The sequence below is a fragment of the Entelurus aequoreus genome, linkage group LG10 (genome assembly GCF_033978785.1).
Source record: "Entelurus aequoreus isolate RoL-2023_Sb linkage group LG10, RoL_Eaeq_v1.1, whole genome shotgun sequence".
Taxonomy (NCBI): domain Eukaryota; kingdom Metazoa; phylum Chordata; class Actinopteri; order Syngnathiformes; family Syngnathidae; genus Entelurus; species Entelurus aequoreus.
The window spans coordinates 60,235,365-60,255,179 of record NC_084740.1 but is presented as its reverse complement, the minus strand read 5'-3'; the positions used below and the strand labels follow the sequence as shown (position 1 = coordinate 60,255,179).

The following is a 19,815-nucleotide window of genomic DNA, read 5'->3' as shown; positions in this document are numbered from 1 at the left end:
TGCAGTACCATTTCTGGCCATATTGTTTTTACATATGGCTCCTTTAATACAGTGATTCTCACGTACCACCAGTGGTACATGGTCTTCGTCTAGTGGTACGCCAAATAATCACCTAATTAAATATTCAAACACAGTGATACTGTTCAAACTGTGTGTAATGTTAGTGTCCGAAATATTGAATATACTTGTTAAATAAAAGTTCTGCTTTGTTTTTAATGAATACTTAGGCCTACTGTGCTACTGTGTTGGTCATTATGGTGGCACGTGGAGAGGCAAGTGTTTTCTGAGAGAACCACTGATTTAATTTATATCACTAAAGTAGTTTGCTAACTAGTCTGTCACACTTCAATGTCACGAAAAAGGTCATAAAAAGGCAGAGTTTTGATTTTTTAAAGTACCGGTTTAGTACTTAAAAACATAATTTCACCTGTTAATTGTTAAGTTTCTATATAGTACTTCATATTTTCTCACTAAATGTAATAGATTTTTTTCATTTTGACAGAACAAATATATGTACTGCTTGAAAATGCATACCTTTCAAACTTTAATAGTATACAATTTTGTAGGGCTGCAACAACTAATCGATTAAATCGATTATAAAAATAGTTGCCGATTAATTTAGTCATCGATTCGTTGGATCTATGCTATGCGCATGCGCAGAGGTTTTTTTAAATTTTTTTTAAATGTATTTATTTAAATAAACCTTTATTTATAAACTGCAACATGTACAAACAGCTGAGAAACAATAATCAAAATAAGTATGGTGCCAGTATGCTGGGTTTTTTCAATAAAATACTGGAAAGGACAGAAATGTAGTTTGTCTATTTTATCCGATTATTAATCGATTAATCGAAGTAATAATCGACAGATTAATCGATTACCAAATTAATCGTTAGTTGCAGCCCTACAATATTGCAACAAATATTACAGTATATTATCATACTTTTACCAAACATCCATCCATCCATTTTCTACCGCTTGTCCCTCTTGGGGTCGCGGGGGTTGCTGGAGCCTATCACGTTTTGGTGTGAATAAAAATATTTTAAAATACTTAACCTTACAGCAAACTACCCATCAAATTCATAAAAATGACAATACATTTTAAGTTGTTCTTTACAGCATATTACTGTAAATAAAAAAACAACAACCAGTTTTTGTGTTAAAATTCTGTTGACTGAGCTGCCAGTTTTTGACTGTAAAATTTAGGGTTGTTGTTTTTAACGGTGTATTACTGTAAATGGAAAGACGGTGCATTTGTTTTTACGGTAGAAAAACAGGCAGCTAAGTTGCCAGAATAAAAAAAATAACTTGTACAATTTTTCCATGAACAATATCATGTTGTAAAAAGAATTGCCAAACTGGACAATCATGCATTACATACTATACATTACCTTTTGCACTATATTCAGTGTTTCCCACACATTCATTTATTTGTGGCGGCCCGCCACGAAAGAATTACGTCCACCACAAATAATAAAAAAAATATAATAATAATAATATATATATATATATTTTTATATTCCTGTCCAGCTTCTCAGGCAAATCATATAGTTGATGTAGATGCCCATATCGGCTGTTCACATTTACTTTACAAAAGAGAAGTGTAGGATACTTCTCTTGTTGCCTTATTTGTATTTGACCACTACTGTTTTCTGTTTATTTGTTACTGACTGTGGCAGGACACCTCTGCCTCTGTTTCACTTTATGTTGCTGGTAAATAATATGGTTGTAGTAGTAGGCTAAAGTTAAATTATTTAGTATGCACTAATTAAAGGGGCAGAGCTTTAAGAGACATTTTAGCTTTTATATTTTATAAGATATATTTTTTGTAAGAACCACAATTAATAAATATAGTTCAGTGAATAACTTATTGTTCAAATCTGTATATAAATATGTACATAAAGTGTTGTAATTATATTGTAAAATGGATGGATGGATGGACGTTTAAAACAAAACTGTTATTATTAATTAGTAAGTATACATTTTTTTTAGCCTTTTTAGAGAAAATCATATTGTAGTAAATTATGCAAATTACTCGATGATGTCATGGTGACCACGCCCATAGCCACGCCCCCACCGCCACAGGTATCTTGGCAGTTTATGGGAAACACTGATATTAATTTATATTATGTGTTGTCAACTTTGTACTTTTTTATGTCATTGCCTGAAATTAATAAAAAAATGGAAAAAAAAATAAAATAAAATGAAAAATGCCAATTCAACACAAAAATTCTGGCAACCAAGCTGCCAGATTTTTCTGTAAACCCTCCCTAATAAACAGTGGTACTGTTTTTCCTTTTACCGTAAAATGTTGTAAAAAAACCCACTATATTTTACAGTAACATTTTGTGAATTTAAAGGTTTTTTTTACTGTAAAATGGACAGTCTACTTAAAACAATGTATAAATAATGAAATCCAGAGGCAAATTCATACATTATTCACTGTTACAAGCCATGTGGCCCTCAATGAAAACCACTTTGACACCCCTGCTGTAAACCACACAGTACACAAGATATCTTGTAGAAATGTTGCCGAGCTGAACGGAAGCTTGGACACAAGAGGATTGTTTTCCCCCATGAAAATTACAGTACTGGGAAAATGCAGGGGTGAAAAGGGGCAAAATATGTGAGTTTCCCAAGGGAAAGGGAAATGTTTGCAGGTTTGAGTGGGACAAGAGAGTGCATACAATGAATGTTTAGGTTGTAAAGATGTAGTTGTGAGTTAAAATGTAACTACTTAGGTCAATGAATGATGTTTATGTTGAAATTACTTTGCTTACACTCGCCTACAGCAGGAAAGGGATTCATATGAACCCACTCCTGGGTGGATCTCGTGTGAGAGGAAAGGGGAGGGTTCGTTTATGTGTCATTTTGCAATGCGGTCCGCTGAAAACGATGGAAAGCGCCACTCTACGTAGTTGCCACAAAACACATTTTAAGATATTCAAAGCTTCTACACTGTAAAAACTGAGATCTAAGTAAGATGAAATATGTCAACTAAGGGTGATATTTGCTTATTTTCTGTCTGATAAGATCATTCTTCTCACTAAGCAGATTTTATGTTAGAGTGTTTTACTTGTTTTAAGTGTTTTGGTCCTAAATGATCTCAGTAAGATATTACAGCTTGTTGCTGAGATTTGATGAGCTATATTGAGTAAAACATGCTTGAAACTAGAATATCAACTGTTGCAAAGCTGTGTCATCAACACTCACAAGTAGAAAACTACTTTTTTAAAGTAACACTTTCTGATGCTGAGCGCATATCATGTCATGATAATGGCACCAGCATTTACTTCATTTAAGAATATTTTTCAACATATTGAGCAAAAATGTCTCTTTTTTTTTCCTACCAAGAAAAGTGCACTTGTTATTAGTGAGAATATACTTATTTTAAGGTATTTTTGGGTTCATTGAGGTTAGCTAATTTTCCTTGTTTTGGAAAGTCTTGACAAGCCGAATTTTCTTGTTCTATTGGCAGATAATTTTGCTTAATTCAAATAAAATACCCCTCATTTTTGTATTTTTTTCCTTCTTGTTTCTGAACACGGACTTTTTGCAGCGTAGTGGATAGTGCACGTTTCATGTGTCAGGTAATCCGCGACAAATGAATCCCCTGCATGATCATTTACCCGCGGGCACCAGGTAGCCCGTAAGGACCAGATGAGTAGCCCGCTGGCCTGTTCTAAAAATAGCTCAAATAGCAGCACTTACCAGTGAGCTGCCTCTATTTTTTAATTTTTTTAAATTTACTAGCAAGCTGGACTCGCTTTGCCCGACATTTTTAATTCTAAGAGAGACAAAACTCAAATAGAATTTGAAAATCCAAGAAAATATTTTAAAGACTTGGTCTTCACTTGTTTAAATAGATTCATTTTTTTTTTACTTTGCTTCTTATAACTTTCAGAAAGACAATTTTAGAGAAAAAATATAACCTTAAAAATGATTTTAGGATTTTTAAACACATATACCTTTTTACCTTTTAAATTCCTTCCTCTTCTTTCCTGACAATTTAAATCAATGTTCAAGTAAATTTATTGTTTTTATTGTAAATAATAATCAATACATTTTAATTGAATTCTTCATTTTAGCTTCTGTTTTTTCGACGAAGAATATTTGTGAAATATTTCTTCAAACTTATTATGATTAAAATTCAAAAAAATTATTCTGGCAAATCTAGAAAATCTGTAGAATCAAATTTAAATCTTATTTCAAAGTCTTTTGAATTTCTTTTAAAATGTTTGTTCTGGAAAATCTAGAAGAAATAATGATTTGTCTTTGTTAGAAATATAGCTTGGTCCAATTTGTTATATATTCTAACAAAGTGCGGATTGGATTTTAACCTATTTAAAACATGTTATCAAAATTCTAAAATTAACCTTAATCAGGAAAAATTACTAATGATGTTCAATAAATTCTTTTAAGTTTTTCTCTTCTTTTTTTCGGTTGAATTTTGAATTTTAAAGAGTCAAAATTGAAGATAAACTATGTTTCAAAATTGAATTGTCATTTTTTTCGTGTTTTCTCCTCTTTTAAACCGTTCAATTAAGTGTAAATATCATTAATTATTAATAATAACATAGAGTTAAAGGTAAATTTAGCAAATTGGCTATTTCTGGCAATTTATTTAAGTGTGTATCAAACTGGTAGCCCTTCGCATTAATCACTACCCAAGAAGTAGCTCTTGCTTTCAAAAAGGTTGGTGACCCCTGATTTACACCAATAAGACTCAAGAGCATTTCCATGTTACATTTATTGAAATACTGCATAACGTACAATGCCCAGGTGTCATAACGTTGCAACCGACAATCGTATTTATCCAACCAGATGTTCCCCGTCGTCTCGCTACTTTACCAACATCTTCCCAAAACACCCCAAGTAAGATTCCCTGCCGCAGTAATCAGCATTCAACAGTCTCAACTGGCTCAGCTTTGAATTTTCCACGTCTAACAAGGCTACAACATGAAAAGGATGGGGAGAAAAAGGGAAAAATGGAGACAGAACCTAAAAAGGTGGAAATAAATAGGGACAGAGTAAAGACATAAACATAGAATGGATGAGGTTTATTCGTTTTTTTTTTACACAACGCAGAATGATTTTAGGATTCTGTACAAGAGATAGGATGGACTTTGAGATGAGGATGAGAACAAACAGGATGGCGGGGAAAAGCGAGAGGAAGGAAAGGAGGATGGAGAGGGCGGAGAGACGCCACTCAGCCGGGAGGAGGCGTCTTTGATGGGATGGAAACAATTTATCTGCGTGGGTGGGGAGGAGAGAAAAGGTAAGAGTGAACCAGACATCAACTAAACCAGGGGGCGGGTGATTTAATGAGGGTGGAAGCAGGACATATTAGTACCGTATTCGTCCCGACTATAAGGCGCACTTAAAATCCTTTCATTTTCTCAAAAACTGGACAGTGCGCCTTGTAACCCGATGCGCCAAATGTACGGAATGATTCTGGTTGTGCTTACCGACCTCGAAGCTATTTCATTTGGCACATGGTGTAATGATAAGTGTGGCCAGTAGATGGCAGTCACACATAAGAGATACGTGGAGACTGCAATTTGATGGCAGTAAACAACACCAGAACTTTAAATGTTCCATTGAGAATATAGAACATTACACACGGCACTCAAAAATATGTCAACATGTTTTTAGTACGACTTCGGTAAGCTATGAAGCCACACCGCTTGATGGATTGTCGGAACATTAAACATACGAGTATTGTTATGGTGTGTGTGTATAAGGACCGCAAAATGGCACTTATTAGCAGACATTATCTGGCGTTTTGTTGCACAATATTATGGAAAACCAACTTTTCTTACCTTTTGGTACCTGCTGATGTGTATTTTGGATCTGCATAAGTCCTGAAAATGTTGTGCCGACACCGTAGTCGCTAAGCTTCTTCTTTTTCTCTATCTTCTTGTTATGTGACATTCATCCTCCACTGTTGCCATTTCTAATATAAAGTAGTGTAAAGTTCTTACTTATATCTGTCAGTAAACTCGCGGTGAAAGCGCTAAAACATACCGGTATAGTGAGTTTACATTATTCACCCAAGGAACTTTAGTTACAGGACATTCATCCTCCGCTGTTGCCATTTCTAATATAAAGTAGTGTAAAGTTCTTACTTATATCTGTCAGTAAACTCGCCGTGAAAGCGCTAAAACATACCGGTGTAGTGAGTTTACATTATTCACCCAAGTAACTTTAGTTATTAGAGAGTTCCGGTCGGACGGTTTTTCACGGGACACATTCCGGGCGTTGTTGTTGCACTAGTGAGCCACGGATGAGGAGATGCTGCTCCGTTATTGATTGAAGTAAAGTCTGAACGTCATTAAAACAGTTAGCGCCATCTTTTGACACTTCTTCCACTCCCGTCCTTGCACACTATACCGCTACAACAAAGATGACGGGGGAGAAGACGCTGTCCAAGTGGAGGCACGTAAATAAGAGCGCCCACAAAACGGCGCATCCTGAAGAGACTGTCAGAAAGTCACTTGAAGATGATGTGTAAAACATCATCTATGCAACATTTTGAGCAAAGAACCACCATTACATGTTATGTAGACCAGTGGTCCCCAACCACCGGGCCGCGGCCCGGTATCGGTCCGCGGCCCGGTATCGGTCCGTGGACCGATTGGTACCGGGCCGCGGCCCGGTGGTTCATAAAATTATTATTATTATTTTTTTAAATTAATTTATTTTTAAATTCTTGTGCGGACCGGTACCGGTCCGCGGACCGATTGGTACCGGGCCACACAAGAATTAAAAAAAAAAAAAAAAATGAAATCAACATAAAAAAACACAATATATACATTCTATATCAATATAGATCAATACAGCCTGCAGGGATACAGTCCGTAAGCACACATGATTGTATTTATTTATGTAAAAAAAAAAAAAAAAAAAAAAAAAATTAATTACCCCGCCCCACCGGTCCGTGGGACAAATTTTCAAGCGTTGACCGGTCCGCAGCTACAAAAAGGTTGGGGACCACTGATGTAGACCACAAGGAAGTCTTTTACATTTAGAAAATAATCATAATATGACCCCTTTAATGCGCCTTATAATCCGGTGTGCCTTTTGTATGAAAATAGACCTGACTAGACCCGCTCATCGACAGTGCGCCTCATAATCCGGTGCGCCCTCTGGTCCGGAAAATATGGCACTTGTATTAAATACGGCGAGGCTGCATTTCAGTTTTATGCTCCTGAAATCAACGTCGGCAAAGTTCAAATGCAGGCTAAAAAAACACTTTTATTGAACTAAAAGTATTTTGTCTACCTTCTTTTATTTTTTTATTGAATGATCCTTATTTTTATGACGTAATTCGCCTGTGATTGTTTGCATCCGTAAAGCACTTGGCCTCGTGTACAAATCGCGCCGCGTAAATAAACCTGCCTTGTATTAAACTGTTATACCGTTTGGTTAGTATGTTGATAAATAAGTGTGTCCATATAAATATATATATTTTACATGTCGTAAATCATCCATAGCAGTGTTTTTCTACCTTTTTTGAGGCAAGGCACATTTTTATCATAAAAAAAATCCGGAGGCACACCACCAGCAGAAAACTTTAAAAAATGTAACTCCACCAAGTCGTCGTGTCTTATTTTGAGTGTGTTGGTGTCTTCCTGTGTGTAGTGCTTTAGTTCTTGTCTTGCTTCCTGTATTGCCGGTGTTTTCCTGTAGTGGCTTCATGTCTTCCTTTGAGCGCTATTCTGCGCACCTGCTTTGTGTTAGCAAGCAAGGCTATTTACGTTGTTGCTATCCTTCTTTGTGTGGACATTGTTGATTGTCATGTCACGTACGGATGTACTTTGTGGACGCCGTAAGTTTTTGCTGTCGTCCAGCATTCTGTCTCTGTTTACTTTGTCGCCAGTTCAGTTTGACTTTTGTTTTGCGTAGCCTTTTCCTTTCGTTCATTTTGGGTTTATGCATTACATACCCTTTTCACCTGCACTCTGCCTCCCACTGTGGTCTGCATATCGGGATCACAACAAACCATCCTCGTCTCACCCGACACATTCCGACTTTTACAAAGCAATGCTGCCACCTACTGAAATGGAGTATTACGTGGTTACCCTGCCGAGTTTTACGCAGCACAGACACTAAGCAACGGCACATTATTGGCAGATTCTAATTATTGATTTGCCAAAAATATTTTTGGGATAAATTAGGTGAAGTGGCATAATTTCCCACGGCACACCAGACAATATCTCACGGCACACACTAGTGTGCCGCGGCACAGTGGTTGAAAAACACTGATTATATAGTGTAGTTATAATAAATACAATGACAAACTAAACTAAAGGCAAAATCACAAAGTCTTTTAATGACCTCGAATTAAGTAAATCGGCATAGTATTAGGTTGATACCAAGATTTGCAGTATCGCCCTGCACTATTTGAACACTATTTACTAGGGGTGTGATGGTACACAAAAATTTTGGTTCGGTACGTACCTCGGTTTAGAGGTCACGGTTCGGTTCATTTTCGGTACAGTAAGAAAACAACAAAATATACATTTTGGGGTTATTTATTTACCAAATTTGCAAAATCTTCCACCAAAAAAAAATATGTTTCTCAGTGGAATATTTGATGTGAAGTAATGGGAACCTTGGATAGGTCAATAATTCATAATAACATTGATTTTGATTCAATATTATGTTTTGAGCAATGACAGTTTGAAAGAAAAAAAAACAGCTTTGTTTTATTAGTCAACATTGCAACTTTTTCTAAATTACATTTCACCTTTTTTATTTCACTTTTGTTATGTTTTTGTTTATTTTAATAGTATTTTTAAAATGTGCCGTGGGCCTTTAAAACATTAGCTGTGGGCCGCAAATGGCCTCCGGGGCACACTTTTGACAGCCCTGCTATAGATAATAACAAATTAAATGTGATAAATCTATGGATAAAAAGCAGAGCCTGGCGACGCATGCGCGTTTATCATAACTCTCTCTCTCTCTCTCTGTCTCTGCCCCTCCCTCACCAATGCTGCTGCGCGCGCAATTTGTTTTGTTTTTAACCCCTTCTTAACCCTGAACGTACATTGAAAATACACCATGTTTTCTGGGACTGCTCCAGCATGAAGGACTACTGGAAAGAGACACACCAAGCTCTACAGGATATCTTCAAACGTGAAATACCCCTCGAAAGTAAAACTTTGTTTTTTGGACATGTATCTCAGGACTGGCTGAAGAAAGATAAACACTTAATGAATATCCTACTGGTGGCCTGTAAAAAGACCATTGCTAGGAAATGGATATCCCAGGATAGCCCAACTTTGAAGCAATGGATGGAAATCACAATAGACATATATAAAATGGAGAAGATAACTGCCTTTATTAATTATAAATTGGAAAAATTTACTTCATACTGGGAAAACTGGGTCAATTATGTCACGCCCCATAAACCTGACTTTAATTTTTCGAATTAGTGATTGAACTGCTCAAAAAAAAAAAAAGGATTACTCTCTATATGTGTACAGGTATGTATGTATGTGTATGTGTGTGTATATATATACATATATGTATCTGTTTATATATATAATTATTTTATTTCTGATTATTATTAATGTATTATCATTTATTTTTTGTTCATTCAATTGTTGTATTTGTAGATATTACTTTGTTGTTGTTTTTTTTGCTGTTACTTTCTTTTCGGGGGAGGGGGTGTGGTGGTGGGTGGTATGGTTGGGATATAAACAAAAAACATTTGGACATTTAGGACAGACAACAGATATAAGATGTATGTGAATAGGATGTAATGGATAGGAATGTCTGATGCTGGATGTCAATAAAAAAAAAAATTAAAAAAATTAAAATGAAAATACACGCCACCCTAACTCAACATGCCGGAGATTTGAGGCATTTAAGAAACTCCGCAAAAGAGGACATGTCCGGTGAAAAGAGGACGTATGGTCAGTCTATCCTAGCCTGTTAGCTGCTAGCATGCCGTGTGTTGTGCCTCGGTGTGCTTTGTTTACACAACGTGCGTTACGCTACTTAATATGTCCGCGTGGAAACTCGTCCGGTACACCTCCGAACCGAACCGGAACCCCCGTACCGAAACGGTTCAATACAAATACACGTACCGTTACTGTAATACACGTATAAAAACAAGTTAACAAATGTTTAATACGAGTAGAATAAAGTAAAAGTACTTCTTTACACCATTTGAGAGACACGTAACGGAGCCAGAACAGAATGATACCGCCACCTAGTGGTGTTTCATAGGTAGTGTTAAACTGTACTGCGTGTATTCAATGTATATTTAATATCTACTTAATTGTTTTGCATACACTACCGTTCAAAAGTTTGGGGTCACCCAAACAATTTAGTGGAATAGCCTTCATTTCTAAGAACAAGAATAGACTGTCGAGGTTCAGATGAAAGTTCTCTTTTTCTGGCCAATTGACCCCACAAATGTGATGCTCCAGAAACTCAATCTGCCCAAAGGAAGGTCAGTTTTGTAGCTTCTGTAACGAGCTAAACTGTTTTCAGATGTGTGAACATGATAGCACAAGGGTTTTCTAATCATCAATTAGCCTTCTGAGCCAATGAGCAAACACATTGTACCATTAGAACACTGGAGTGATAGTTGCTGGAAATGGGCCTCTATACACCTATGTAGATATTGCACCAAAAAGCAGACATTTGCAGCTAGAATAGTCATTTACCACATTAGCAATGTATAGAGTGTATTTCTTTCAAGTTAAGACTAGTTTAAAGTTATCTTCATTGAAAAGTACAGTGCTTTTCCTTCAAAAATAAGGACATTTCAATGTGACCCCAAACTTTTGAACGGTAGTGTACATTGAGCAGCCAGTCTTTGCTAGATGTTGCAGACTTTCCTTCCTGGTTCTATGGTTGGCATCACCGTTTTATCTTTGCCATCACTGTCCCCTTCTGGGGTGAATAGACCCTGCAATGCACCTTATGTATAAAAAAAAGACCTAACTATACCCGCTCATCGACAGCGCGCCCTATGGTCTGGAAAATACGGTAGATGATCAACCCAAGGAGGAAGCGAGGGGCTGATTTGCATGCTTTGCTGAGGACGCCACTTTACTGTATGACTGATGAGAGGAAATGTGAGTGCATGCTGCTGTCATGCATTATTAGTCACTAATAAATGACAGGAATGGCCACACTTTAAAGTTTCTTAGCCCAGCCCTGTGAAACAATGTGCTGCCCGGCCAGCGACAACATGTCAAAGAACCGCATAGCAAGGCACGGCAGCTTGCAAATGAATGCTAATATCTTTACATGGAAGTCATGTCGTTGAGGGCGTGGTCCAGCTCCTCGCTGATGGCCTTGTACTTCAGTTTCTGGGAGTACAACTCATCTATTGGGCGGGGCCGCAGGTGGAGTGACAGGAGGGGCAAAGGTGACAAAAAGTCGGTGAAGACCATTCATGGGAGAAAGAGAGAGTGGGAAGAGAAAAAAGGAAAATGAAAAGTTACACCACAGGAGAATGAGAGGAATGAAAGTGCAGCAGAAGCCGGGGGAAAGTCCGGGGGGGGGAAAGGTTGACCTGCCTTGTGAGTCTGGGGCCGTACTTATCAAGCTTCTTAGAGTGCCATTTTACACTTAAGTCCTGAGAATTTGCGAAATTTAGTCCTACTCTCAAACTTAAGAATAAAAGCTTTTTATCAACGTTCTTAAGTCTAAGAATCACTCCTACTCTCCACGATATTTAAGAGACCTTCAGAGGTGTCTTAAGTGGTTAGGAGTTGCCAGCGGGGGATGGCACTGAGGCGAGAGAGACGTGCGCGAACTTTCAGGGAGCGGAACGATGTTCTGGATTTGTTTGATGACGAGCAGCGGATCAAACGGTATCGTTTAGACAGAGCGGGTATTATTTTTGTCCCAGATTTAATACTTTTCGATTCCATGTTGATTTCTGCATGTGTCTGCAGTGGGCTAGTATATATAGAGCCACCCACACCAGTTTCAAATTAGTTGCCTAATGAATGAATTGGAAAGAAAATGTTATGACAGTAGCGTATGTGTGTGGCCGTGAGGTGAGTGACGTCAGTGAGTGTGTGGGCGATAGAAGAGAGGGAGCGGTAGCGTGAGTGCCGGCGGGGACTAGTTTGTTTTGTATTATTTTGTAGTTTATTGTCAAAATATACACTCCCATTGTCCACTTAAATATTTCCAAGATATTTCTTTATTCTTAGACAACGGATTCCATTCCGTGATTGGTCATTTCTATAGACACAGAAATGACGTCACCTAAAATTCCGTTTACGGCACATAGTAATGTCGTAATTCAGCTCTGAGTGTGACACTTAAGATTCAGTCCTACACTTCGCTGAAAGTGTGAGTAAGACGCTTGATAACTAACTTTTAAGTGCAGCTTTCAGCGAAGAATTTATTTACTCTTAAGTCAACTCTTAGCAGACTTCTTAGGAGTAATTCTGAGAAGCTTGATAAGTACGGCCCCTGATATTAGCTCGCTGTTTTGACTACCTTGATTTTAATGAGACTAACCATGACTATTAGGGTTTAAAATGTTAACCGCCATGTAACTTTAATTGATTACCACACTTTAAAGAACTCATTTCCTGGAGAAGCAGCAAGCCTGCTAATCTCAAGCTAAGTTTAAATGCTGACCTGAATACAAGACAACATCTTAACTTGTATAAAACACAAATAAGTTATTAATTTGTGTACTTTAAACATACACTCTTTGTTCTTAAGATGAAGTGATAAATATTAAAGATCTATACCGTATTTTTCGGACTATGAGTCGCAGTTTTTTTCATAGTTTGCCCGGGGGTGCGACTTATACTCAGGAGCGACTTATGTGTGAAATGATTAACACATTACTGTAAAATATGAAATAATATTATTGATGTCATTCACGTAAGAGACTAGACGTATAAGATTTCATGGGATTTAGCGATTAGGAGTGACAGATTGTTTGGTAAACGTATAGCATGTTCTATATGTTATAGTTATTTGAATGACTCTTACCATAATATGTTACGTTAACATACCAGTTGGTTATTTATGCCTCATATAACGTACACTTATTCAGCCTGTTGTTCACTATTCTTTAGACATTTTAAATTGCTTTTCAAATAAATGTCCCCCAAAAATGCGACTTATACTCCAGTGCGACTTATGTATGTTTTTTTCCTTCTTTATTATGCATTTTCGGCCAGTGCGACTTATACCCCGGAGCGACTTATACTCCGAAAAATACGGTATATGGGCGTGTCTACAGGAAGTGAACCTGTGTGACATCACATAAACAGGAAGTGAACCCTAGCCTTTATCATTACCAAACACTAAAATCCCTACAAATTAAAATGGACAAAGAAAAACATCATTAAAAAGGCTTAGTGGCCACATGCGTGGACAGCACCTTTTAGCTCTTATTTCCAATATTGTGTACACTACTGAATTGGGGTCTTATGGCCACTTATGTGGACACTTATACTGCCATCTGGTGGTGTCAGAAGACATACAATGGAATTTGGAAAAAAAAAAAGCGTACAAATAAGAATTAGCATGTCACTTAAAATGAAGTACACGTTTGTGTACTTATGGACTAAGTCAGGGGTCACCAACCTTTTTGAAAGCAAGAGCTACTTCTTGGGTACTGATTAATGCGAAGGGCTACCAGTTTGATACACACTTAAATAAATTGCCAGAAATAGCCAATTTGCTCAATTTACCTTTAACTCTATGTTATTATTAATAATTAATGATATTTAAACTTAATTGAACGGTTTAAAAGAGGAGAAAACACGAAAATAATGACAATTAAATTTTGAAACATAGTTTATCTTCAATTTCGACTTTTTAAAATTCAAAATTCAACCGAAAAAAAGAACAGAAAAACTTAAAAAAAGAATTTATGGAACATCATTAGTAATTTTTCCTGATTAACATTAATTTTAGAATTTTGATGACATGTTTTAAATAGGTTAAAATCCAATCTACACTTTGTTAGAATATATAACAAATTGGACCAAGCTATATTTCTAACAAAGACAAATCATTATTTCTTCTAGATTTTCCAAAACAAACATTTTAAAATAAATTCAAAAGACTTTGAAATAAGATTTAAATTTGATTCTACAGATTTTCTAGATTTGCCAGAATAATTTTTTTAAATTTTAATCATAATAAGTTTGAAGAAATATTTCACAAATATTCTTCGTCGAAAAAACAGAAGCTAAAATGAAGAATTAAATTAAAATGTATTTATTATTCTTTACAATAAAAAAAATACAATTTACTTGAACATTGATTTAAATTGTCAGGAAAGAAGAGGAAGGAATTTAAAAGGTAAAAAGGTATATGTGTTTTAAAATCCTAAAATCATTTTTAAGGTTGTATTTTTTCTCTAAAATTGTCTTTCTGAAAGTTATAAGAAGCAAAGTAAAAAAATGTATGAATTTATTTAAACAAGTGAAGACCAAGTCTTTAAAATATTTTCTTGGATTTTCAAATTCTATTTGAGTTTTGTCTCTCTTAGAATTAAAAATGTCGGGCAAAGCGAGACCAGCTTGCTAGTAAATAAATAAAATTTAAAAAATAGAGGCAGCTCACTGGTAAGTGCTGCTATTTGAGCTATTTTTAGAACAGGCCAGCGGGCTACTCATCTGGTCCTTACGGGCTACCTGGTGCCCGCGGGCACCGCGTTGGTGACCCCTGGACTAAGTACATCATATCAAAAGATGATTCTTAGTTTTTATTCTAATTAGGGTCCAATAAGCCCAAATAGCAAAGAGAAATTAAAAAAGCATGTAAACAAACAGCTTGGGCCTTAAGAGGTTAAACGCTCAAATAACTGATATGATGTTAAAGTATAATGTGCGTTTGTTATCTACTTTCATAACTTGGTGAAAGTATATAAGTACTTTTTGAGAACATTGTCAATTCTATTATGATAACCGTTATAAATTTGTTCACAAAAATTGTGATAATTTTTTATGTTGCTGCCTCCCTTTGAGATTTAATAGCAATAAATGTATTATAGATGAATATAGAATATAGAAGATGCAATAATTCAGGCCCTACTAAGTTAAGTTAAAGTACCAATGATTACCCATCACCCTTGATCACCCCCTGGGAGGTGAGGGGAGCAGTGGGCAGCAGCGGTGGCCACGCCCAGGGAATCATTTTTGTCGATTTAACCCCCAATTCTAACCCTTGATGCTGAGTGCCAAGCAGGGAGGTAACGGCTCCCATTTTTATAGTCTTTGGCAGGGGTCACCAACGCGGTGCCCGCGGGCACCAGGTAGCCCGTAAGGACCAGATGAGTAGCCCGCTGGCCTGTTCTAAAAATAGCTCAAATAGCAGCACTTACCAGTGAGCTGCCTCATTTTTTAAATTGTATTTATTTACTAGCAAGCTGGTCTCGCTTTGCTCGACATTTTTAATTCTAAGAGAGACAAAACTCAAATAGAATTAGAAAATCCAAGAAAATATTTTAAAGGCTTGGTCTTCACTTGTTTAAATTCATAATTGTTTTTACTTTGCTTCTTATAACTTTCAGAAAGACAATTTTAGAGAAAAAATACAACCTTAAAAATGATTTTAGGATTTTTAAACACATATACCTTTATACCTTTCAAATTCCTTCCTCTTCTTTCCTGACAATTTAAATCAATGTTCAAGTAAATTTTTTTTTTTTATTGTAAAGAATAATAAATACATTTTAATTTAATTCTTCATTTTAGCTTCTGTTTTTTCGACGAAGAATATTTGTGAAATATTTCTTCAAACTTATTATGATTAAAATTTTAAAAAAAAATATTCTGGCAAATCTAGAAAATCTGTAGAATCAAATTTAAATCTTATTTCAAAGTCTTTTGAATTTATTTTAAAATTTTTGTTCTGGAAAATCTACAAGAAATAATGATTTGTCTTTGTTAAAAATATAGCTTGGTCCAATTTGTTATATATTCTAACAAAGGGAATAAGCGGTAGAAAATGGATGGATGGATGGAATCTTAATCAGGAAAAATGACTAATGATGTTCCATAAATTCTTTTTAAATTTTTTTCAAAAAGATTCGAATTAGCTAGTTTTTCTCTTCTTTTTTTCGGTTGAATTTTGAATTTTAAAGAGTCGAAGTTGAAGATAAACTATGTTTCAAGATTTAATTGTCATTTTTTTCGTGTTTTCTCCTCTTTTAAACCGTTCAATTAAGTTTAAATATCATTAATTATTAATAATAACATACAGTTAAAGGTAAATTGAGCAAATTGGCTATTTCTGGCAATTTATTTAAGTGTGTATCAAACTGGTAGCCCTTCGCATTAATCACTACCCAAGAAGTAGTTCTTGGTTTCAAAAAGGTTGGTGACCCCTGGTCTTTGGTATGACTCGGCCGGGGTTTGAACTCACCGAGGTGAGAGTAGAATGAAAATGATATTGATTGTAAAGAAAATGGCTAAAATGACAATATGTAGCGGACAGAAACCCAATGGAGGGTGTAGTGTGGAGGTGTTAGAATCAAACATACCCTCCAGGTCGTCAATGGTCTTCTCCAGCTTGGCTACGGATCTCTCAGCAAACTCGGCACGCGTCTCAGCCTGAGGAAGAAACGCGGATTTGAAAGCACCGGAATCGGAGAAGACCGATCCCAAATGTCGACACTTGCCTCCTTCAGCTTGTCGGTGAGGACCTTGATCTCCTCCTCGTATTTGTCCTCCTTCTGGGAGTACTGTGGCACACAAACACCGTCAGAGGTCATGGAGTCACCTTAGTCATATTCATCAGTCTCATAGAAGTCATCAAATCTAGTAAAGACTACAGAAAGTATCACAGGAGAGAAGAAGAAGAGGAGGAGGAGGAGGAGAATCTGTTCCACCTCCAGGAGCCGGGAGGGAGTTGTCACTGTCGGCATGCAGTCGGCCAGCAGGGGGCGCTTACCTTCTCAGCCTGGGCCTCCAGTGACTTCAGGTTGTTGGTCACAGTTTTCAACTCTTCCTCCAGCTCAGCACATTTGCTGGTTTGTTTGACGCGGGTGCAAAGAGAGGCCAAGGAGAGGGAGGAGGACGACGACGACGACGCAGACGACAAACAGGAAAGAAGATCATCATAAGAACCACAAAGATTAGAACCCAGAGTCACTTTAACAGAGCAGAACCAGTGTGGAGCGTCCACGTTGCACAAGACAGCTTCTTCCCCACCAAACAGCACAAAACTGACCAGGGACTATCCTTGATGGAGACTCCAGCCCCACTGGTCTTTAGGGGTGCCAGAATGCAGTCAGGATCCAAACTCTATTGTTCTGCTTGGTGGCTTCACAGTTAAGCCCAAAATGATTCATAAAGTGGGCAAATGTTGAGTTTAAAGTGAATTTTTACATGGGGAAAGGGTAGCTTTTTGCTGAAAAAAAACAACTATTTTTTAGGTTCAATATTAGTTTTATACAAATCGACATGAATAGGCATCACTTAAAATATAAATATATATTAGGGCTGCAGTTATCGATTATTTTAGTAATCTATCGATTAATCGGACAAAACACTTACCCTATTTTTCGGACTATAAGGCGCAGTTTTTGTCATATTTTGGCCGGGGGTGCGACATACTCAGGAGTAGAGATAAATGCGTTAAAATGTAATATCGGGAATTATCGGTATCGTTTTTTTTATTATCAGTATCGTTTTTTTTTTAATTAAATCCACATAAAAAACACAAGATACACTTACAATTAGTGCACTAAGCCACCCCATTTACACTCATTCACACAAAAGGGTTGTTTCTTTCTGTTATTAATATTCTGCTTCCTACATTATATATCAATATATATCAACACAGTCTGCAAGGGATACAGTCCGTAAGCACACATGATTGTGCGTGCTGCTGCTCCACTAATAATACTAACCTTTAACAGTTAATTTTACAAATTTTCATTAATTACTAGTTTCTATGTAACTGTTTTTATATTGTTTTACTTTCTTTTTTATTCAAGAAAATGTTTTTAATTTATTTATCTTATTTTATTTGATTCATTTTTTTAAAAAAGTACCTTATCTTCACCATACCTGGTTGTCCAAATTAGGCATAATAATGTGTTAATTCCACGACTGTATATATCGGTTGATATCGGTATCGGTTGATATCGGTATCGGTAATTAAAGAGTTGGACAATATCGGCATATCGGATATCGGCAAAAAGCCATTATCGGACATCCCTACTCAGGAGCGACTTATGTGTGAAATCATTAACACATTACTGTAAAATATCAAATAATATTATTGATGTCATTCACGTAAGAGACTAGACGTATAAGACTTCATGGGATTTAGCGATTAGGAGTGACAGATTGTTTGGTAAACGTATAGCATGTTCTATATGTTATAGTTATTTGAATGACTCTTACCATAATATGTTACGTTAACATACCAGTTGGTTATTTATGCCTCATACAACGTACACTTATTCAGCCTGTTGTTCACTATTCTTTAGACATTTTAAATTGCCTTTCAAATGTCTATTCTTGCTGTTGGCTTTTATCAAATACATTTCCCCAAAAAATGCGACTTATACTCCAGTGCGACTTATATATGTTTTTTTCCTTCTTTATTATGCATTTTCGGCGGTTGCGACTTATACTCCGGAGCGACTTATACTCCGAAAAATACGGTATATTGGTTTTTTTACAACATTTTATTGTTAATGGAAAAACAGTACAAGTTCCTTTTTTATTCTGGTAATTTAGCTGCAAGTTTTTCTACCGTAAAAACAAAAGTATCGTTTTTTTCCATTTGCAGTAATACACCGTTAAAAACAAGATTTTACAGTAAAAATATGGCAGCTCAGTCAACAGGCTTTTAACGCAAAAAAATGGTAGTTTTTTCAATTTACAGTAATATGCTGTAAAGAACAGCGTAAAATGTGTTGTAATTTGTATTAATTTGATGGGTAGTTTGCTGTAAAATCATAAGTCAAGCAGATATTTAAGTATTTATTTTTATTTAAACACATTTTTTTGGAAAGTATGATACTATACTGTAATATTTGTTGCAATATTGGATACTATAAAGTTTAAAAGGTATGCAATTTCAAGCAGTACATATATTTTTTCTGTCAAAATGAACATTTTGTGAGAAAATATGAAGTACCGTATTTTTCGGACTATAAGTCGCAGTTTTTTCATAGTTTGGCCGGGGGTGCGACTTATACTCAGGAGCGACTTATGTGTGAAATGATTAACACATTAGCGTCAAATATCAAATAATATTATTGATGTCATTCACGTAAGAGACTAGACGTATAAGATTTCATGGGATTTAGCGATTAGGAGTGACAGATTGTTTGGTAAACGTATAGCATGTTCTATATGTTATAGTTATTTGAATGACTCTTACCATAATATGTTACGTTAACATACCAGTTGGTTATTTATGCCTCATATAACGTACACTTATTCAGCCTGTTGTTCACTATTCTTTAGACATTTTAAATTGCCTTTCAAATGTCTATTCTTGCTGTTGGCTTTTATCAAAAACATTTCCCCAAAAAATGCGACTTATACTCCAGTGCGACTTATATACGTTTTTTTCCTTTATTATTATGCATTTTCGGCCGGTACGACTTATACTCCGGAGCGACTTATACTCTGAAAAATACGGTAATCGTATTTCCTGCATGGAATTGCATAGCTTCGAAACTCTAATATTGTCTGATTATGCGACGAATGTTATATATCTTATTCCGAATTTTGCGTAAAAATAAAAATAAATACTTAAATATTGGTTTAAAAACAAGTTATCTATCAATTCAATATTCAAATGCGTAGGCAAAAGTGCAATATCAAGAGGCAATCATAA

At 36.0% G+C, this 19,815-nt stretch overlaps 1 protein-coding gene across 11 annotated transcripts in view; it reads right to left on the bottom strand.

The window, feature by feature from the left end:
* Window positions 1–19,815, bottom strand: part of LOC133658855 (tropomyosin alpha-1 chain) — a 58,742-nt gene that overhangs the window by 6,491 nt on the left and 32,436 nt on the right. For 4 of the 11 annotated variants that reach the window (XM_062061324.1, XM_062061318.1, XM_062061317.1 and 1 more), the window contains 3 exons: window positions 16,906–16,981; window positions 16,634–16,696; window positions 16,496–16,565 (listed from right to left, as the gene is read on the bottom strand). In XM_062061324.1, the coding sequence (XP_061917308.1) occupies window positions 16,496–16,565; window positions 16,634–16,696; window positions 16,906–16,981 (209 nt within the window). Of the gene's footprint in view, window positions 1–4,761; window positions 5,002–5,233; window positions 5,253–11,267; window positions 11,351–16,495; window positions 16,566–16,633; window positions 16,697–16,905; window positions 16,982–19,815 lie in introns of those variants that run through there. The other 7 variants (XM_062061315.1, XM_062061321.1, XM_062061314.1 and 4 more) reach the window with 7 other exon arrangements.